The sequence below is a fragment of the Nothobranchius furzeri genome, chromosome 1, assembly GCF_043380555.1.
Source record: "Nothobranchius furzeri strain GRZ-AD chromosome 1, NfurGRZ-RIMD1, whole genome shotgun sequence".
Classification (NCBI taxonomy): Eukaryota; Metazoa; Chordata; class Actinopteri; order Cyprinodontiformes; family Nothobranchiidae; genus Nothobranchius; species Nothobranchius furzeri.
In genome coordinates, this window is record NC_091741.1 from 45,566,702 (window position 1) to 45,589,687 (window position 22,986).

At 42.9% G+C, this 22,986-nt stretch overlaps 1 protein-coding gene across 7 annotated transcripts in view; it reads right to left on the minus strand.

Annotated features, from left to right (window-relative positions):
- Window positions 1-21,801, minus strand: part of pcloa (piccolo presynaptic cytomatrix protein a) — a 66,915-nt gene extending 45,114 nt beyond the window's left edge. For all 7 annotated transcript variants that reach the window (XM_054739732.2, XM_015959640.3, XM_015959632.3 and 4 more), the window contains exons 1-3: window positions 21,446-21,801; window positions 17,293-18,289; window positions 15,232-16,242 (exon numbers count right to left, since the gene is read on the minus strand). In XM_054739732.2, the coding sequence (XP_054595707.2) occupies window positions 15,232-16,242; window positions 17,293-18,289; window positions 21,446-21,657 (2,220 nt within the window). In that variant the 5' untranslated portion in view covers window positions 21,658-21,801. The remainder of the gene's footprint in view (window positions 1-15,231; window positions 16,243-17,292; window positions 18,290-21,445) is intronic.
- Window positions 21,802-22,986: the final 1,185 nt, after the last annotated feature.

Genomic DNA, 22,986 nt, shown 5'->3' on the forward strand with positions numbered 1-22,986 from the left:
AGCACACAGACTCATCAACCAGTGCTTCCTTAATCCTGATGAGTAACGACAGCAACTAACAGTAGGATCAAAGATTGCTATAATAATACTGTTATCTGACCCATCAACACTTTCTCTGAATCCAAATATCAGTTTTCTTAAAAGTGCTTATAGAGCTCCGGGAGTTGACGTCACGTTTCCCGGCATGCGACAGTTCAAATTGAAACGGCGCCATTTGGCAGGCAGAAGCCCGCAGCTGGACTATTTGTTATTGTCAGAAAACTCAATCAAACGGGAAATATGGTAGATTCCTGTTGTGTCCCAGGATGCAGAACAGACGCGGACGACATAAGGAATGAGCCATCTACAGGATTTCCCAAGATCCGGAGTGCCGCAAACGTTGGATCATTGTAATTAAACGCACTAGTGACCGGGCTAAAATGAAACTGTGGGATCCCGAGAGTAAAGGTTTTCGCTTATGCAACGACCACTTCATATCAGGTACTTAAACCAACGTTTCCTCAACTGTGTATGGTATTTATTTTAAATGCTTTTATTACGATTCTTAGTGGGCTTCCTAAACTTATTTTGGTGTGGCTTTTTCTGTCTTATTACTCACAGCAACAAGTAAACGTCACGTAAAACGTTTCCTCGTGAGTTCTGCGTGCTGCCGTTTACGTGTTTTATGATCACAGCAATTAACCGGCTAAGCTGTATTTAATTTTTAAGCAATGGTTGATCAATTGTCAGATCACACATAAAAATCACTTTGGATTGCTGTTATATGTCTCACCATGACAGATCTCAGACAGATCCTGAGACGCTCCTGCCTGACATATTTATTTTATTCACGGAAAACAATCAAACTAGTGATTTCTCTTGGTGTTCAGTTTATACATTCAAACAGCACAGCACTCTATTTAAACTACTTACATGTACAGTAAATCTATGTTATTTGTCCATCCATCCATCCATTTTCATCCGCTTATCCGGAGTCGGGTTGCGGGGGCATGTAGCGTCGAGAGGCCCTGACTTCCCTCTCCCCAGCCGCCTAAGCCAGCTCCTCCGGGGGAATCCCAAGGTGTTCCCCGGCCAGGTCCGGTAAGAAGTCCGCTCCGACAGCTTCTGGCATTTTCAAAAAGTATCCCAGGGGCACGGTAAGGGTCGGAGATGTTTAGTCTGTTCAATTTCTGACTATATAAAACGATTTCTTCGGTTTTAAAGTGTGAAAAAAACTCAGACGAAGTAAAATCCAAGCCGATCCCGTTCACTTTGTTTACCCTTGTTGCCTGCCAACATGGCGTCTACTCTGAGAGTCACGTGACGTCCGGAGCTCTATAAAGTGCACACACCTGCATTTACAAACATCTGACTGGCATTCCCCCATCTTAGGATGATTCTCAGTGCAACACACAGCTTACGCACGCTGCACTGTTTATATGACGACCACAGTTGGGCGGTATAAAGCGGAGTGCAATACAGAGCCACTTTAACTGGAGACGAGCAAAAGCTAATCTTGTGAGCAATAGTATTTGCCTCAGTGTAGAGCTTACAGCACTGCCTATACATACATATCCTCATCATCACTTAATCGATCATTTAAATGATGACCAAGGTATTTCACCTTTCTGCTCACAGCAAGTACAGAGTACAAAGTATTCTTTGTGTATTCTGAGATTGCTTCTGTAACATGGATGACACATACAAGTAGGGATGTCAGTCACTCTTGTATCGATGGAGACCATCACCAAAGTGCTGACACTGAACTGAGAGCTGCATAAATGGATTTGTGATGGTGCAGATTATACATAAAAAATGGGAACAAATTCAGTCAAAATGTGCCAAAACTTTCCACCTGGGAGCTTTTTCTGAGGTCAAAAAGGGAAGAAATTCTGACAACTGTGAAAACGACTTCGATACTAGAAATGGATGAGGAATATTTGGATAGTGTTTCCCACTGCGAGTTGAAATGTTGTGAAGGTCAGAGTAGATTTTTATTTCAACACGAGGGTTTCTAAGTGGGATTAGCAGATCTAAATTTAAACAAAGTGTGAAGTTGGCATGAAAAGAAACCGGAAAGCAGGTGGTAGAAGAAGTACACATAAATATGCCGACGATTAGAAGCAACAACCAGTCACACCCAAAGAGGATGAGGATGAAAACCTTTACATCTACAAAAGAATTACCCTAAATGTTACAGCATAGACTGAGGATGTACAGGTGGTGACATTCAAATGCTCAAAGTCCTGCTTCAGCTCAATTTGAAAGTTGGTCTGAAAACCTTTGGGAAAAATTAGGGATGCTCAACAATGGCATTTAACCAATATCTGATATACCGCTGTTGAAGAAGAAGAGGAATAATAATAATAATAATAAACTATTTATATAGTGTCGCTCAAGATGAACATCACAAGGTGCTTCACAAGAACAAAAAAAAAATTTTTTTTAATTATTTTAAATGAATAAAAAATGATAAATTACAATAATGTGAGAAATGTAAAAAAGAAAAATGATCATGAAAAATGTAATCTGTGGATACTGGGAAAGGCAGATTTGGTAGAAAGAGCAGAATGATGAGAAGGTAGTGATGAAAAATCAAGCGAAGGCCACACCAAAGCCAGCCTGAACAGGTGAGTCTTCAGCTGCTTTTTAAAGGAGACCACTGAGCCCACAGATCTCAGGCTCGGGGGAGAGAGATTCAGAGTCTGGGGACCACAGCAGCAAATGATCCTGGTGTTGCACAACCAGTAGGCTTTGGTCACTGGACCTCAGGGAAGCCGATACCGATATATGCTGTGTCCTCATCTCATAAAAAAGAAAAAATTAAACATTAGAACGGGTTACAAACATCACCTGCACCACATAATAACAACTAAATAGTAAGTAGCTTATATTTGTATGGTGCCTTCTTAGGGTACTACAACCCCCCCAAGATGCTTTACAACACAACAAGTCATCCACCCATTCACACCCTGGTGGGGATGAGCGACGATATGGCCACAGCTGCCCTGGAGCAGACTAACAGAGGCAAGGCCAGCTAAACACTGGCGGTACCAGTCCCTCCGACCACCAGCAGGTAAGGCGGGTTAAGTGTCAAGGACACAACAGCAGCATTCTCTTGTCAGAGCCGGGATCGAACCTGCGACCTTCCGATTACTGATCAACCTGCTCTACCTCCTTTAATTTAAGTTAGCTGAACCTCATTCTCCCTAAACAGGAAGTTAAGATGTGTTCATTAGTTATAATGTATTTTTTCTGTATATTGCAGTTACAATGATAAGCATTTAAAAAATTCTTCAGATAAGCAAAGCAGCCTTGGGTGAAGAATCTTGTTTTTGTTTTGGGTGTTTGTCTCTACACTCTGCTAATTTCTACTTCACAGGTTGTGCCTAATAAACCAAAATATCTCAAAAACTAAACCTCAGATCAGTCATATTTTCATGTTTTGAGAGAGGGGAGAAGTTTAGGAGTTTGGTGTGTAATTGAACCACAGTGTTTACGGGCATTTTCAACTCCTCACTGGAGGCATGTCATGTGCCCGCCTACTTCTAGACCTCCACCATAGTCCCCATCCCCAAGAGGCCAAGGGTCACTGGACTCAATGACTACAGACCTGTGGCTCTGATATTTGTGGTCATGAAGTTGTTCTCCTTGACAAGACCCCCACAGCCCCCTTCCTGGACCCCCTGCAGTTTGCCTACAGAGCCAACAGGTCTTCAGATGATGCATCAACATCCTGCAGCGTCTGACTACCTGGGTACCCATGCCAGGATCCTGTTTGTGGACTTCAGCTCTGCCTTCAACACAATGCTTCCACACCTCCTCCAAGTCAAACCGTCCAGGAAGAACGTGCCTAACCCAATCTGCTGGTGGATTAGTGACTTCCTGACAGACAGGAAGCAGAAAGTAAGGCTGGGGGAAAATGCCTCTGGCCTGCGGACCATTAGTACAAGTTCCCCTCAGGGTTGTGTTGTCTCCCCTCTGCTCTTTTCCGTGTACACCAACAGCTGCACCTCCATGTGTGGTATGCTGGAGCCACCATCAGGGACGTGAAAAGACTGCAGCGTGTCGTGTTCTCTGCTGAGAAGGCCATTGGCTGCAAACTCCCCTCCATGCAGGACCTATACACCTCCAGGAAATTGAGGCGTGCACGTTGGCTTACAGCTGACCTGTCTCACCCTGGACACAGTCTCTTGGACTTGCTCCCATCTGGCAGGAGGCTCCGATCCATTTGGACCAGAACCTCTAGCCACAAAAACTCTTTCTTCCCCTCTGCAGCCGGTCTCATTAATGTCAATCGTTGACCTGCCCACTCCAGCTGCTTTGTTTCAGTCACATGACCCTGTGTTGTGTTTGCACCTGAACTGACCCCCTCTGACCAGCACCTACACTGACTTGTATAAAGCAGCTGCTTCTCTAATTATTGATTCCCTACATTTTCATCATTTCATTGTGTTTATTTCTTAATTCTAAGTTTGCTTTTCATTTATTTTTCTTGAACCAAGTACCGCAGCAATTTCCTAATGTTGTGATTCTCACACATACGGCAACAAAATCCTTCTGATTCTGATAATGTGTGTTTTGTATGTAAAAGTTTGGTCATTAAAAGACTTAAGAACCGATACCAATAATTCTCCAATATTAAAGTTTAATGACTTTATCGGCCGATATTAATGCTAGACCGAAAATATCAGACTTCCATAGGAAAGATATTTGCATTCATTCTGGAAGTTAGATATGATTATTAATATGATTCAAATGATTCAAAAGAGTATTTAAAGATAAGATTTTCAACCTGGATTTGATTGGTGGCACCTTAATTACACAGTCTGTTGGTATTCGGATTAATAAGAAGAAAAGTGAGCAGCTACCTCTTTGATTAGATGTATCCTTGGGTGATAATGCAAAAGAAATGAAAATATTCTTTCCTTGGTTTACAGCAGCTAGATATCATTTAATGGTAAAATATGAGCAATTGATAAGATGGTCAAATGCAAGGATTTGAAAATCCTCACATATCTATGTCACACTGTGAATTGGCATTAATGGCCTTGCCCATCTTGGCTCGCACCTGCTCACAGGAAGGCTTTTTAAAATGTATTTTGCAGCGAGGAGAAAGAGAGGAGAGTGTCTTGTTAATTGTAACTTTGCAACATGGCTGAACGCATTCTGTTAGCCAATCAGAAGTGAGGTGTGTCCATATCATTAAAAATAATGAGCAATCCTGCTGTTTTCAGCCCACCTCTGCACCAGCAAACGACTGCATCTCAGAACAGGAGCACCATAGCTTTTTTTAAACGACTCATGAGAGTCATGACCCCACTGATGTGCTCAATTCTACCTGTTTTTAATTATTAATCCATTTTATTTATCCTATAACAATATAAGAGAATTAAAGAAATAAAAGTGGCACTCACCGCCTGTAGATCTTTTACTAAAGGGCAGAAGACACGTTTAGGACTAGATGGCAGGTGTGTGATGAAAGTACTAATTCTAGCATTGCATCTGTTTTGAGGATAATTATGACAATAGCCTGCAAGTGAAAAATACTGTACAATAAGTGGGATACTTGATCAATAAATGCTAAATGTTATCATTTTAAATAGTAAGACATGTCTTCTTTATTTATGTTTTTCTAATTCCTTACCAAAGACGATGTTGTCATGTTAAGTAGGGGTTTGGACCCAAAATGCAGAAAACAGATATGCATTCAAGTAGCGAAATTTGTATGGTGCCTTTCAAAGTCCAATGATTCCAAAGCACTTTACGATACAGTGAATCATTCATCCATTCACACACATTAACATGCAGATGGTGATGAGCTACACTGTAGCCACAGCTGTCCTGGGGCATGCTGAAAGAAGCGAGCACATGCACCAACAATCTCTCCCAGTCCCACAACCAACCAGAAACAGTACAAACATAAGATGACAGATGAGAAATCAGCTGTATCACCATGGTTCGAATTACCTATATATGCCAACGCTTTTGCAAAATTAAAAACATTGTGAGTCGTTGCCCTTCTTCTCATCGACACCCAGCCAATTTAATTATAATGCACCAGCCTGGAAGTGGAACGTTACAGCATCAGCGCCTCTGCAAGCCGAAAAAGAGCTTTGTCTTGATAAATGTTTTACTTTCATAGATGTTACATCAGGTTCAGTGTGCAGTACTCATATTATGTTTTCATATACTGATCAGATTTTAATTTTGAAAAACAAACTACATTTTACATGAGAGGAAACAGGAGACTGTTTTAAGCCCCGGGAAAAAACTAAATAATTTTCAGGAATGAGGAACATCCTTGGTGGAAGAATGAAGCAGTGAGACAATATTTTCAATAGAACAATAACAACTGGATCGACAAGACTGAAGATAAGGCAACTCTGCTGCACATCACCTTAAGAAAATTACAATTAAATGTAAACAAATCAGAGAGTCAATCAATCAATCAGATTTTATTTATAAAGCGCTTTTCAAGCAAAGTGCTTTACCAAATGTCCCCAAATTCCCGTAACAGTTTAAAAACATTAACAGACATATGCACACACACACACACACACACACACACACACACACACACACAGACACACACACACACACACACACACACACACACACACACACACACACACACACACACACACACACACACACACACACAGACACACAGACACACAGACACACACACACACACACACACACACACACACACACACACACCAGTAAAACATTATATTTGGCAGAGTCCAGATGAGCCAAGTAAGGTAATGCAAGCAAACGCCATCAGAGGAGCCGTCTGCCCCGGCAGCATCAGGTCTTCTACACAATAGGTCAGGGTATTCAGAGGAGGGGGAGCATAGACCCCCACCTCTACTTAAACACTACCCATAGAACGCCCAGGAAGCAACAGTCGCCCCCCCCCCCCCCCCCCCCCCCCCGGGCAGAGGGCCCCTACGGAGAAAACACTGGATTAAAATGAGTAAAAATATGAAAATAAAAGAGCTAATATAAATGACAAATGTAAGACAATTATTAATAAATAAAATCATATAGACAGTAAAATAATAATATTAAATAATGAAACAATGCTAAAATATAATCATATAAAACATGCAAAGCAAGCAATCAAACATAATCATGTAAAACGAGAAATAAAACTATAGTAAATAATTAGATAAAAGCTACCCGAAATAGATGGGTCTTGAGCCTGGTAATCAGAACTGACCAATATTCAACATGGCTGTTCAAAATTAAACCATATAAATGAACTATTGCCTTTTAGCGACATTAAATAATCAGACACATTTTCCCGGTTTGTGAATTCACCTTCACTAAGAACATATTCTAATTCTGACATTTTGCTTCAAGAATCATACATTTTGAGCTGAATCATAATTCCTTGAGATGGATAAAATCAGCCACAATCAGTACTGGAAGCTCCATGCTACAAAAATTGGGAAACGGTATCGGCTCTCGTAACCAGAATCCGTGCATTTTCCATTAAATCCTTTTCATTTGTAGCTCTGATTAGGAAAAATGAGCCTTTCCACTCCAAGGACAAAACTGATTGATAAAAACAATTTTATTCAAAAGCCAAGAAACTTCTCCCCACTGCTCTTAGCTGATGTAACTGGGCAACATTTCAATCTGACATGGATCTCCTTCAAGCTTTTTTCTTACAGGAAACCTTTTTCACAATCTGATCCAAAAACAGATTTCTGGACTCAGAACAACTGATTTTTTTGCCACCTCAATTTCTTAACTGATGATGAATTTTTTTTTTGCCTCATCAGATGTTTTCTGCCTGATGGGGGATTCTGCCAATAGCTGCTGATGTGACTCACGAGTATGAGTCACAAGCGCTGAGACAAATCACAGCAGTCAGGTTGTCATGGTCTGCAGTCCTTACAGCTGCATAAGGTGATACCCATATCCTTTGTGACACACGTCCCCCACCCCCTCCTCCTTCTCCTCCTCCATCTTTTATTTGACTCGCATTTCTGTCGCTTTACTTTCTGTCTCTTTTCTCCTCCTCTGTTCCTAGTCTGTCCTGCCTCTCTCCACACTGAAATATTTTGTGTTTTTAATTAATTTCTTGCTTTAAGTTTTACAACAAATGTTAATTTCTCAATCAAAAACCTCCAAGCTGCCTTCACCGTCCGTTTTCTCAACGACCTACCCTCGTCTGAAATGTGCACACTTCAGCAGGATCTCAAATTCATTCTATTTATGCATAAAAATGACGTGCAGAGTTGAATATTAATCCACGCTGTGCTGCTGGACACACTGAGTATCATCAGGGTGCATTTCTACAATAAAAAATAAAGACTGTATGTGATGAAAGGCAACAGAGAGAGCAGCAACAGTCAGGATGTAGCAGCCTATACTAACAAGATGAGGTCGGTGCCAGAATGCGTGTTTTCAAGTGCCTGTGAGCTTCCGCCTGCCTGTCCTCCGCTCTCCGTCTGACGAGGGCTCGGCGCTGGCACGCTAGACGTCTTGGCTTTTCTCCCCTATTGGTGGAACATGATTCTTGATAGCTAAAATTTGGCCTTGGCTGAGAGTGTCCAAATTAGTAAAATAGAAAGAGGATAATTATAAGTCATTTAGAAGTGAAGCTGCACAAATACAGGCTAAAAACTGCTAATCTGCATCACAATAATTAGCTGTGGTAAACCTCTCGTGGCTTCTAAGAGATTCTGCGAAACATGGGAAAATAACCAAGCATATATTTTGCTTGAGTAAGGAAAAATATGCAGACTATTGAGTTCGCAAGCATTAACCAAAAGATCTCACAAAAATCTTGGAAAAGCTAAAAATAATCTTTATTTCTAGCTAATGTGGCCATGTGGGGACTCAGTGAGTGGTCTCATGTCACAGAAAGACCCTGAGAAATATGAAAGAGGAAACACAAAAGAGCTGCCAAGGAAGAGAGGGGGCTGCCCTGTGGTCCTTTGCGTCCTACCCTCCCTCTCCTTTGTGGCTGTTACTATTTTTGTACACCTCGGGCTCATGAGCTGTGAGGGAAGGAAAGTGTATGGAGCACATACAGTTAAATACAGAGGGTTTCAAATTAGAGACAGATTCATTTAATAGTTTTGTTTAGCTCTAATATGTAACTGTATGTCAGGAAGAGTGGCCAGGCTTTATCTCCCAGTGCATACTCAGAATGAGTTTGGGAATAACCAAGGAATACCAATGAGGAAGGAGAACACAGGATCACCACACAAGCGTGGATATATGCTTAGTAGCAAGCCTCTGATGTGAAAAACGTGTGTGTGTGTGTGTGTGTGTGTGTGTGTGTGTATTTGTATTTAGATGCTAAAGTGGACAAATTGTAGTGTTTAACCTGTAGTGTGTGGACATTTCTGCATTGTAGTGACATTTAGCTGATCTGCACAATGACAAAATACCCTTAAACGTGGTTTTAGAGGTTTGGTGTGAATTAACTTTTGGTTTAAGTCAGGGTTAGGAATAGAACAGCACTGGTTATGGTTAGGTTTAGGGTATGAATTAGGCATAGTGGATTTCCAAAAACTAATGGAAGTCAATGGAGGGACCACACAAGGATACAGAGACAAGTGTGTGTGTGTGTGTGTGTGTGTCTGTGTGTGTGTGTGTGTGTGTGTGTGTGTGTGTGTGTGTGTGTGTGTGTGTGTGTGTGTGTGTGTGTGTGTGTGTGTGTGTGTGTGTGTGTGTGTGTGTGTGTGTGTGTGTGTGTGTGTGTGTGTGTGTGTGTGTGTGTGTGTGTGTGAGAGAGTCTGAAAACATGGCTTAAAATCACCATTTTGCCATCATGGGATTTAATATTGAAGCAGGAATAACCAAGAAGTTAAATATTTTTAGTTATTTAAAGTTTATAAAATAGCATTTGCTCTAACTACCATGGATATTTTGAGATTACAATTGTTTTAAGACATTTTGTTTGTGCATGGCCTACTTTGGCTAGGTGTTAGCTATTCAGTCTGACCAGAACTAAACTCTGTTTCTCCAAACTGAGGTCATTCATCTACATATCAATTTACATGATACATATCAACACATTCTCACTCCCAGCGCATCAAAAACAAACGCTTGGTCAGCCACCCTCCGTGTCAGACCCCTGATGTCAAAAGTGCCCTTTTTCGTTACTTATGTGCGAAAAGGGTTTTTTCCCTTCTGTAACTGCAGATCCCAATGCAGCGTTACACTGACGTGATGGGATATCCGCTGATGCGGCACCGAACCAGCTCATTTAACCACACCTAAACCTTAACGTTTTGCTATTTATAACCTTCCCCTCACCCTCATCCTAACCTTAACCCTCTCGCTACCTAAAACATTACTCTCACTGTGATCAAGAGTTTGTTTCCCATGCATTCTGACTGTGAGTTTTCGTATTTGCCGCCCAAGGGGGAACGTTAGAACATACCATCTGGCGAAGGGGAGGTTACAAATAGAGCGACCGGCACATCACTGACGTGTTCGCTAGCAAGATGGTTAAGGTTAGGATAGGGGTGAAGGGAAGGTTAAATAACAAGAGGATAAGGTTAGGGTGAGGTACAATGAGCTTGTTTGGTGCCTTGGCTGCGGACATCCCATCGCGTCAGTGTAACGCTGCATTGGGATCTGCAGTCAGAAAAGGGAAAAACCCCTTTTCACACATAAGAAATGAAAAAGGGTCTTTTTGGCATCAGGGGTCTGACGCGGAGGGTGGCTGACCAAGCGTTTGTTTTTGACGCGGTATTTTTTTAAGAATGAAAACTCTAGCATACAGCACCAACTTTTTCAGGCCTTGTAATGTTGGACAAAACTCAAACTCTACATCTTAAAAAGGAGCTGATTGTTACTCTAATTTATCACAGATGAAGTTTGAATTTGGATGCAGTTTTTATTACATTAAATCATGTGGTTCAATGAGCTTATAATTCAAAATAATCCTGAGGCGGCGTGAGAACAGAAAATCCATCAAAAAACTTTAAATATTTGGAATGAATGAGTCAGATGCCTAAAACTTTAGAACAGAAGTCCAAAGTACATTTTTTATTAATAGAGCATTCCAGTATACTCCAAAATAATACTGCAACTCCTGAAGCAATGCACGTTTGCATTTCTCCCTACTAAAGACAAGCTCTAGTTTAGAAAGCAACTAATTAATTTACTTCCAATCAACACTGAAAAGCACAAAAAACATATTTAGTCTAAACGCTTCAACTCTCATGAAGCTTTCTCTGAAGTTTTAAAGTGCAATCCCTCCTAAATCTTGCTGTATATCCTGTTGGTGCTGATGATGAGAGATGAACTGCTCCAGTTCTTTGATTTGTGCTCGTTAGCAAAGCAATGCCTCTCTGATCTTATATAAGACTTCTACAACATGCACTCTCATTACTGAAAAGGCCAAGATGACATGGAGCCTGAGCTGCAGCAACATGGCTGAGCAACACCAGACATACTTTTACAGACATCCTCGACATCAAAGGGAACGGCTAGAGCAAAACTCAGGAGGGTAGGGCATCCAAGGGATAATCTGACAGAGGAACTACTGAGTTTTAAAGGATGTCAAACCATTTTGTACAGAAAGGAAAAGATGGAAACAAATAAACTTATTTTTACAACCTAACGGGGATCAAGTAGAAACTTTAGTCTGGGATCGAGTCTCTATAAAGATGTCTAACTCCTTGTAGCCATTTTTGGAAACAGAGAGGTGCGCCTCCACACGTTCTTACTCTCAACAACATTACGCCAAAAAAAAAAGAAGTCACAAACTTACAGCTGCTGAGTTCCCGGCAACCTGCCCATTTACGCCATTCTCCACAAGTCTAGAAGTCTACAAGTTCTGCAAATAAAACAATGCTGTCAAGCACCCTCATGCTCCCATCCCTGCAAATACACTCACACCCTCACATGCGTCAGCAAATGAACCTTTGCTGACAGCTGACATGATGACAGCGACTGACATAGCAGTGAGGCGGTCTACGTAGGGGGTGAGATGACTCAACCAAGGTGTTGTGTGCAGAATACTCCAGACTTTTGTCCCGCTTGTTTTATCTGTCAACATTACTTGTACAAGTCTCATATTTCTGACTGACATCTGTTTCTCATTTGATGCTGCGAAAAAATAAAAATAAAAAGTCTCGTTCCGCTGCTCTTGAAGGAAACACTGGACTGACGATTCGAGGCTCAAAACAAAAAACAGTTCGGGAAGTGAAATCTGGGTTACATTACAGCGTCGGTTTCTGGATGCCCATCTTTCCTTCCTAACCGCATCTTCAGTTCTCCCTGCTCCGAATTACTCGACTCATCTATTTAGCATTTCTGGCGGAGACAACATGCAGTGAAATTTGTTGGCAAGTGAAATAAATAAATAAATAAATAAATGAACAAGAACTCACAACTACAAAATTATCTAGGGTGTAGTTTAATTGGGTCCAATTTGTTTTCATGAAAGGGGAGTAACATGAAGCGTGAATGGGAACCAGCGACTAGGAAATGCTTATTCTGCTTCACATTCCATGTTTCATTTAGGGGGTGACTTGGCTCATGGGTTAAAAGTTTGTCTTGTAACTGGTGCGTTGCCGGTTTGAGCCCGGCTCAGTCTGTCTAAGTCATTGTGTTCATGGGCAAGACTTTTCTCTCATCTTGCCAGCTGCTGGTGGTCAGAAGGGCCGTGGTGCCTGCGTAAGGCAGCCTCACTTCTGTCAGTGAGCCCCAGGCAGCTGTGACTGCAATGTAGCTCCTCATCATCAGTGTGTGAATGTGTGTGAATGGATGAATGAGTGTTTGTGTTGTAAAGCACTTTGGGGGGTTGTAGAATCTTAGAAGGTGCTACGTATATAAATACCAGCTCATCCCCATAAGTGAGTGAATGGGTTAATGTAGTGTGAAGTGCTTTGGAGTCCTCTGACCCAGAAAGGTGCTATGGTGCAGATCGTGCACCAGGTGCATCGAGGTGCTCAGGTAGCTAAAATTGGCTGTTTTTGTCCGTGTTATCCTGACTGACAATAACCACTAGTTGTAAAAAGTTATTTCTTGATACATCTAATAGAAGCTGATCTGACAGATTCCTTCTAAGGTACTTTAAAGATTTTCTGATGGAACAATATTTCTTTAACACACGTAGGAGTAGCTCAAATCCACCTTAAAGCAATAAGTGAAAGAAAATCACAGATTATAAACTTCATTCACTGAATCAACTTTGAATGATCTAAAATGCTACATATTGCCGTTAACTACCTAGAAAAAATGTTTTTTCTTGAATGATGCCGTCGTCGTCTTCCTCCGTCCGGGTCGCGGGGGCAGCATCCCAACTAGGGAGCTCCAGACCGTCCTCTCTCCGGCCACCTCCACCAGCTCCTCCTGCAGGACCCCAAGGCGTTCCCAGACCAGATTGGAGATGTAACCTCTCCAATGTGTCCTGGGTCGACCGGGGGCCTCCTGCCGGCAGGACATGCCCAAAACACCTCCCCAGGGAGGCGTCCAGGAGGCATCCTGACCAGATGCCCAAACCACCTCAACTGGCTCCTTTTGATCCTGAGGAGCAGCGGTTCTACTCCGAGTCCCTCCCGAATGTCCAAGCTCCTCACCCTATCTCTAAGGCTGAGCCCGGCCACCCTACGGAGGAAACTCATTTCGGCCGCTTGTATAGTGATCTCGTTCTTTCGGTCATTACCCAAAGCTCATGACCATAGGTGAGGATTGGGACGTAGATCGACCGGTAAATCGAGAGCCTGGCTTTCTGGCTCAGCTCCCTCTTCACCACGACAGATTGGCTCAGCGTCCGCATCACTGCAGACGCCGAACCAATCCGCCTGTCGATCTCCCGATCCCTCCTACCCTCACTCGTGAACAAGACCCCGAGATACTTTCCTCCACTTGAGGTAGGACCGATGCTGAGTTGGCAAGCCACCCTTTTCCGGTCGAGAACCATGGTCTCAGATTTGGAGGTGCTGATCCTCATCCCAGCCGCTTCACACTCGGCCGCGAACCTACCCAGCAAGAGCTGAAGGTCAGAGCTGGATGAAGCTAGGAGAAACACATCATCCGCAAAAAGCAGAGACGAGATTCTCCTCCCACCACACTTGACACACTCCACACCACGGCTGCACCAAGAAATTCAATCTGAGATTCAACTATCGATCGGACCCTCCTCTCCAGTACCTTGGAGTAGACCTTTCCAGGGAGGCTGAGGAGTGTGATCCCCCTATAGTTGGAACACACCATCCGGTCACCCTTCTTAAAGATGGGGACCACCACCCCGGTCTGCCACTCCACAGGAACTGCCCCTGATGACCACGCAATGTTGCAGAGACGTGTCAACCATGACAGCCCTACAACATCCATAGCCCTGAGATACCCAGGACAAATGCTTTTATTTTAAATCCAATTTTAAATGAAATCTTCACCCCTTCCCCAATAAACAAATACATATAAAAAAAGGCATCCTTGACAGACATTGTCCGGAGGTTCATCACCAGCTTAACTCTGCTTGCTGCTACAAAGGGCTCCTGAGAGAGCCAGAAATAACCAACAGCTTAGTGAAGACATAAATAAACCACCAGCTAAGGAGGAAGTTTTACACGTGAAGATGCTTAAAAAACACGTGATCGGTTCTAAGAGACCACAGACAAACACTCTTTTAGTTCATCCACTCCAGTGGGGTTTATATAGTTTTAGAAAAATATGACATTGGTGTTAAACAGAACAATGACTAATTATCACACTGAACACAGTAAGTGAGAATAACATGTGGCTCTGTCTTGCTGCAAGCTGAGAATCCGTTCAACTAACAACCGTATTTGGACTCCTCCCATAATGTACCACACCATAAATCACCATCTGCTCTAGGGACGTTCAATACAGACTAGACTGTGGAGGTCCCAGCACCACGAGATTTAAGCAGGTCACAAGAGTCTGCAAGCAAGCAAACATGCACAGCTGTAACTGCATTTCTCTTATGTCAAACTGTTCAAATGCACCAAAGTTAAGCACCTTCAATAAGTAGAGGGTTAAATGTGTGCAAAGTGGGTTTCAGGTAAACAGATGTGCTTAGTGCAGCTAATTATATAAAATCCTTGCTTCAAGTTTTTCACTATAGGTACTGCTGAGGCAAATCTGTCGAAAACGCCTGATAATATCTCTACAGTGACCTGTTTAAAGAAACATATAGAAGAATGATCTATTTATAAGCAACAAGAGGCATACATTACTGGAATGAGCAACATGTTACAGCACAGCAATTTGAAGAGTTGTCATTATAACAAGGTTTCTTACCTCTCCTAAATGTGGATTAGGGTTGAACCCACAACGATTGCAAACTTCCTTCTTGCAATCAGTGCACAGGTTGTGGTTGGGTGTGTCTGCTGACCCGATATTCAGCTCCAAATTACAGAGAGGGCAGTTCTTCTTGGGAACAGAAGCCGAAGCTTGAACTGATTCATCAGCTTGGACTTTCTGTTTCTGTTCTACAGAGCTTTGTCTGGGGGGTTTCTTAGAACCAGCAGGTGGAGTGTCTGGAGCAGAGTCTGAGTCTGGGGGAGAACCAGGAGCAGAGAATGGAGAGTCAGGTGGTGAACCAGGCCCTGATTCTGGAGCAGAGCGTGGTGATCCAGGGGGAGACTCTGGCGCCTTGACATCCTCTCCAGAAACGAGAATGGTGGCTGAATTCAGGAGAGACGATCCAAAGCTGAACACTTGAGAAGCAGCAGCAGGAGATTTAGCCGACTCCCCTAACCCCCCAAAACCTCCAAACAACTTCCCAGCCACCGACTCCTCTTGTTTAGGAGCAGCCTGTGCTGGAGGCTTTGATGAGTCCATCAAACCACCAAAACCACTGAACAGTTTTCCTGTGACAGATTCAGCAGCTTGTGTAGCAGCTGCAGGAGGCTTAGCTGCATCTGTGAGGCCTCCCAAACTGATACCCCCTAAACCACTGAAGAAGCTGGACTCCTGTTTGGCTTTAGCTGGAGACTGCTGAGGACTAGACTTCTGCTGAATGGGACGACCTGTCTTGGGGTCAATTTTGGGAGACCCTGCTGCTGATGAACCTGGGGAAAGGGGTCCTGGAGACAAAGGACTTGGGGATTTCTGCCTTGGTGTTGTTGGTGGTGTTAAGCCCTGGTCGGTGGTGCTCTGCTGCTTTATCAGCAGCTTTCCAGGTTTACCAGACGCCTGTCTCTGGGGCGAGGGTGGAGCTGAGCCTTGTTTGGGCCTCGCCATGCCAGGGGGGTCCATTCCTCCCATTGCTCGCTGCATCTGGCAGTTCAGACATAGCCATTCTTTACCCTGCAAATAAAACAGATTTCCAAATGACTGTAAACATACATATCAACATGACTCAGCACCTTCACATGAAACAAAACAAACTAACTACATTATCCTTGTGTTTATGTGCTTAGTTTAGTTGGCTTCCTAAAACAAGACCCTTCAAACCCAGAAACAGCTAGATGGTCATTCAGAGGGATGCACATCGTTTCTATGTCAACGCCGGTTTAATTAAATGTTGATAATAAATGTCTCAATTCAACGTGTTTGTTTTTACCATCCAACACACCTGTTCACAAAAAAATGGCTTCATCACAGAGCTCTTTGTTTAGTGTTAGGACATCTCCTTGGTTTCCACTGTGTGTGAGACACGGTGCTGAATAAGTCCACTGTTGACAGTTTGATCGCTATCTAGTTAAAAGCAGTGGATGTAACCATGCTTCCTGCTTACACGTATGTCGACAGTTTCATAAGCCCAAAATGTAAATAATGACTTTTTCTTTGGCACTAAAAAATGGGAGACAGCTGACCCCAGATTTGATCCACAATGCCTGAAAAGAAAACAAAAGCCCAGGCAGGCAGAACCGGTTATTCAGCTGTGTTTAATCATCGTGGCCCACCGGCATTTACAGTTCATGTGTGGCAGTGTCCTCACTCGCTGGCACAGTATTTTCCTGTGGCCCTGATATGAGTCACCTTGATCAGCATTCCCTGAGTCCATATGGTCCCTCAATTTCTCAAATCATGTGTGGTGCTTTCATGAGACACACTCCCTCCTCTACCAGGCACGGCAGACAGCGATACGCTCAATTGTGTTTTGAAAATATTTGACATTCATGGATTTCCAGACCCTTCTACAATTAAAATTTGACAGGTTATGGTGAGCTGTTAGTTTGTGAAATTGTATGTGTGCATTTACTGATTGTATTATGAGTCCAAATAAGAACTATTTTCAGCTAAATTGGCCCTACTCTTTCTATGGGGCTAGGTTCAGGTTGAAGCAGTCTTCTGAGCATTTGACCAAATTATGAAGACAGATGGAGTTAAGAGAAATCATAGCTGTTGTCTTACCGCTGAGTCAGGGGGGCTAAAACCACAGAGACTGCAGACCTGGTTCTTACACTCGGTGCAGCTGTTGTAATTTGGTGGGTCCTTAGATCCGGTGTTCAGCTGGGTGGTCTTGCACAATGGGCAGAGTCCCCCTGCTGGCATTCCAGCTTTTTGTTGCCCAGGAGGACCCTTTACCAACATTCCAGGATGGCCCTGCTGTTCTTGGGGCTTATTTCCAGGCTTTTCAGATCCTTGTTGGGGAAGACCAGCTTTTTGTTGAGGAGGCCCACCTTGGGCTGGTTTCGATACTTGCTGCCCTGAAGAATCTTGACCTGGTTTTCCCTGACTTTGCCTGGGGGCCTGCCCCTGGGGTCCTTGACCAGGAGGACCTTGACCTGATTTAGACCCCTGACCTTGCCTAGGTCCTTGACCAGGGGGTCCTTGGCCTGGAGGTCCTTGACCTGATTTGGGTCCATGACCCGGGGGACCCTGACCTTGCCTGGGTCCCATCCCAGGGGGTCCTTGTCCTGGTTTTGGTCCTTGCCCAGGAGGACCTTGACTTTGTTTTTGGGGTCCTCCTTGCTGTGATCCCTTTGGGCTCGGTCCTTGCTGAGAACCTTTTCCCGGTGGCTTCCCTCCTTGTTTGGACTCAGTTTTTGCAGATGCATCTTCCACTTCTTCATCCCCAAACAGCCCAAACTTGGGGATGTTGACAGCATCACCCATTGATGATATGGAGGATGAAACAGAGGATGTCATTGATGATACCGCACTGAGAGGGTTTGCCCCACTGAGGAAGCTGGAACCAAACATGCCGGATGACTTGGTCTCAGGGCCTTTTGGCTCCTGCCGGAATCGAGATTCAAAGAGGCTGAGGGATGAGGGGCTGCGGCCTGGTGTGGGCTTGCCAGGTGGACCCTGATTGAAGGCGTCAACAGTTCTGCTTTTACTTAAACCTGTTGGGCCCCTGGAGGCCCCTGTCTGCTGGTATTGTTGCTGAGCATCAGATTCTGAAGGTCTGGAAAAGAGACAAAGAGACAGCATTTGTTATAACCACATGTGTTTTATTTGGCACTGTCTTCAAATGCTAGTTGCCAAGTCCACACCGACTCACAGCTGTTCTAGAACAAAAATAAACCACCAAACGGAGCCTCACACTCTGATATCTGAAATGTACTGCTATGTACTTCTGCTCTAAATATTTCATGTATGCTATTCATTATTATTCTGATGGAATTTTTTAACATCTGGTAGCAGTTAATAGTTAGCCTGTGGCCAATACAAACACATTCAGAAAGATCCAGTTGTGAGTGCATTGTTCCTGAGAAGAAACAATAATGTGTTTGTCGACACCAGATATGCTGAAGCACACACACATTCATCCTGGGGACATATTGTCCTAAATTATGAATAGATTAACAAAAAGAATGCTACAAACCCCAACGTTAAAACCTCATCTGAGTCAAACTACTGAAAACACATTATGAACACATTGATTGTTACATTAAATGTGTTCTAGAATTCCAACCCGCATTCAACTTGTAGTTGCTGAATATAGGCAGATGTGGGTGTCTAATGTAGCATACCAAAATATCAGCACTGTCTTGTGCAAATAAGCATTATTTAACAGTCAAATAGAAATTGTTTGTTCTGAGAAAAGTTTCTTTAACATGTCACAAGATTAGACATACCACCTTACAGTTTCATATCTCAACCCACTTAAACCTAAATGCTGATGAAAATACTGCTAACCACGGAGCAACGCTTGCCTGAGCTCATGCTAACGTCTTTTGTCGCATAAGAGGAAAACAACAAAAAAGAATGTTGGAACATAAATGTAATGTTCCAGGATGTACTAGGATCATCCAGACTATGAATGAATGTCAGATACATACATCTATACGCTTTATAGTTTCAGGCTCATCAAGTCATCAGAATAAACTGGCCAATCAGCATGCAGCTCATGTAATAGTTGTGTCCTTGCCAAGTGGGGTGGGTAAACCATTCTATTTGTATTATGGGGTTGTGTTTTACCATTTTATCAGTGCTCCTGGGCTATTGCTAGCCCCATCATGCTACACTGAGGATAAAAGAACAGTTTGCAATAAAAATATTGCATTACATGCCAAAAATGTTTTGCTGTGCTTACAAATACAAAGCTAAAGCCCTCTACCTCCCTCGATCTGCTAAACACATCACTGAACAAAAAAATGAATGAATGAAAAATGAGTAACTGGCAGATTTTGTTTAAAGTTTACAGAAAACATGAATCCTAATAGGTAGCCTAAGTCTCCTCCCTTTCCGGTCAGCTCATGGGAACCCGGAAGAACGAAAAAAATTTATGCAAGTCAACGGAGCTAAAAGAGCAATTTTCTGATCTGCTTTGCCTTACGCCCTGGATCACAAATATGTTCTACTTCTATTAAAATGAAAAGTAATGATGGGTGTTTCGACCATGCCAGTCACATACTTTTGAGATTTATGAGCTTGTCTGCAAGTCGCATAAATGACGTCACCACAGATTCTCCTCTGCCCCAGCATAGCTGCTACTTACCTCAAGGCAAGATTTATGGTGGTTCTTCCCTCCCGAAAGAAGGATTCAAGGTTTGCTGAACTTACAGCCATTTTCTTCTGCTAATCTCTGTGTCTGGTTCAATGATGTCACTTTAATGATGCACATTTGTAGTCCTACTCATCTTTTCACACAAAACCTAAAATAACTTTCAAAAGTAAGTGTTTTCTTGGCATCAAAATGTGTTTGTAGAATTAATGGACATCATATGTAAAATCCATAGCACATAACAAACTGTATTATTAAATAGCATATAGACCCATTGACTTGCATTCACTTTTCATTCTTGCATGGTCCGGAAGTAGATAGGATAACTTAGGCTCCCTATGAGTTATGTAGATTGCAGATTACTTAGACAGAGAAATTTGTGGTGCGCGCGCGCACACACACACACACACACACACACACACACACACACACACACACACACACACACACACACACACACACACACACACAACTAAAGCCAAATTGATATTAGAGGATAGCATCAGTGTACTGCTAATGGACTGGCTGTTCTTGCATGGATACAACACATGAATATATTGCTGGCATTTCCATGTCCCTGATGCATTGCCTTGATTAAATTACACTCTCGGGCAATAAAGTTTTAATGTCATAATGAATGTAGCATCTGATTATTTTCATAGTGAGTAATATGACTGTAAGGGGGTAGCTGGATTGTGTTGTAATTTCGGGATAGGAGCCCGTTTTCTGCCGCGAGTGTTTCAGCACCACGGACAGCGACAGGGCTCAAACCAATGCTTCTGACGGCGGGAGATAGAATAAACACCAAGAACACAGCAGGGGGAATGTTCTGGGGACAACATTAACGCCCCTGTTCTATTTTTAGTCATATTAATAATAATGCACCCCTCCCCCATCTCCAGCTCCGTAATAAATAACAATTATACTCCAAGTTAGAGCCAATTAGCAATAAAGAGCGTCAGTGTATCCAGATGGGGACAAGAATTAAAAATTAAATCCCAATAAGACGGATGTTTTTTGTTTGTTTTGTTGCAGATCTTCGCTGCCGCGGATAAACAGGATTTTTGACACGCCTGATTAAATCGGTGGGATTCAATTGGGAACAAACGCCAAATAATCATGGTTCATTTGTTTGGATCGGTGTTAAAGCGTCGTAGGAAGAGAAGAAAATAGCACTGGGTACGTCAGGTTTTCTTACCCAGCAGGCATTTCGACAGTTTCTCACAAATAGTCTACTGGAGGTGTGTCTCCGAGCCAAGGCTCCTCTGATTTCACACTGAACAAAATGATCTGATCAAACCCATTTGGTTTCTCTGATGGGTATGAACACCAAACGCTCCAGTCTGAATCTTTTTTTTCTTGGAGCTATTTGCGATGAGTGGAACATCAACACCATCACCGGATGTTGGTGTTAATCCATCACAGTGAGCTCAGTTGAATAATGATTTCTTGTGCGGTTTGTAGGACTGAAAATGGGCGTGAACGGCTCTCCGCCTCCTTATTGCATCCCACCGAATGATGCACACAACCACAGACATCCACTCGCTCTCTCCCATTCAAGTCTCAGTGGAGGTATTTGAGATGTATTAAAATAAGGGGGTTGAAATTCCCTGCCTTCGTGCGGCCGCTGGAGCTCCGGGCTGCCTGCCTTGTGCCCTGGCCATCGCCGCGGAGAGCTGCCTCCTCTCCTCCTCGCTTAGGTCGCTCAGGTTGACCGGAGACCCATCGGAGACCCTGACGAAGCCGCCCTTCCCGTCAGGTGCCAGCCCCTCCGGTAGCCCAGATGGCGGCCCATCGCCTCCTTCCAGACTCGCTTCGTTCCCCATGATCGACCCCTCCCGTCCCCTGTATTCAGATCGAGCTGTCTTCGCTTTATTATCTCAAAAGACGGCTTCCCTTGCTGTCTCGAAGCATTTCGGGTGATTTAGATTGCTGTGGTTAGTTTCCAGCCTTGTGCTGCTTCTCCAATTCCATCGTTTGTGGTTGTTTTTCTGTCGCGCATCTCTGCAGCTGTACACCACAGTTACCACAGTTTTCCGCGAGCGGGGTCTTCGTTTTACTTCTGCTCACAGCCACAGAAAGTCGTTTCCGGAACAAATTTACAAAATAAAATACCCCATTTTTCATTTCTGAAAAGATCATGACTTGAAACTTTATTTTTGAAATTAATGTTCTCATCCACGTGCCCTCTTAGCCTGCTACAATAAACAAAACAAAATCTCTTAAAATGAACTTCCCAGAAACGTAGATTTTATTTTATTTTTGTTTTACACCTCAAATCCAATATTCAACACTTTATTCTGAAGGTAAAATAAAACTTCCGCTTGCACTTAAGCAATTTTGGTAACCTTTACGCAATTTCTCCTTTCAACTGCGCATGCTCCTGCTCTGACAAGATACCTTAAGACATCCACGGAGAAATAATGTATTTAAAGGCACATCTCAACTATTTATATCCAATATGATTCCCTGCAAATTCCAGACAATCTGAGTGAGACGATTTTAATCAGCTTCGACTTACATGAATGTTTTTTCCTTTAATTTGTGGTTTAAAATAGATACAAAATTATTTAAAGAGGCATTTGTAAATAAACATCGTGGGTGAAAAGTCGTGGTCTCTTCTCTGACCTCTTCAGGCCAAAAGGGGTCTTGTGTAAGGAGAATTCCTCCTGGAGAAGAAAAAACATCATAGCAACCTGATTCATGATTGATCTTGCAGGGGTGCCTGAAAGCTGATTTCTCTACACACTTCTGCCACCTGAGCCAAACATGAAAAAAATGATAAAAATTATGCAAACAAAAACAAAAAAATGTGGGATCTAATTTATACCATGATTCATCTGCAGACCTTTACAAATGTCGTATCTGTTTTTAAATATTTTATGATCGTAGTCTGTTAAAACTAGACACGTGATCTGGCAGGCTCTGTATCTTCTCAAGAAGATCTGATCATTAGTGTTATCTGAAAGCATAGGGCATGATCATGGAGAATTCCATCTTTACAAAAACAACAAATGCAAATTTGCTAATTTTAATCTGTAGACATTAAAAATGTGTCAATCCACACACTGCAAATAAAACCTGCAGTGTATTTAGCTCTGCAGTGATGAGAACATGCTCAAGCAGCTACCGGATCCAGCAACAAGGATAATAAA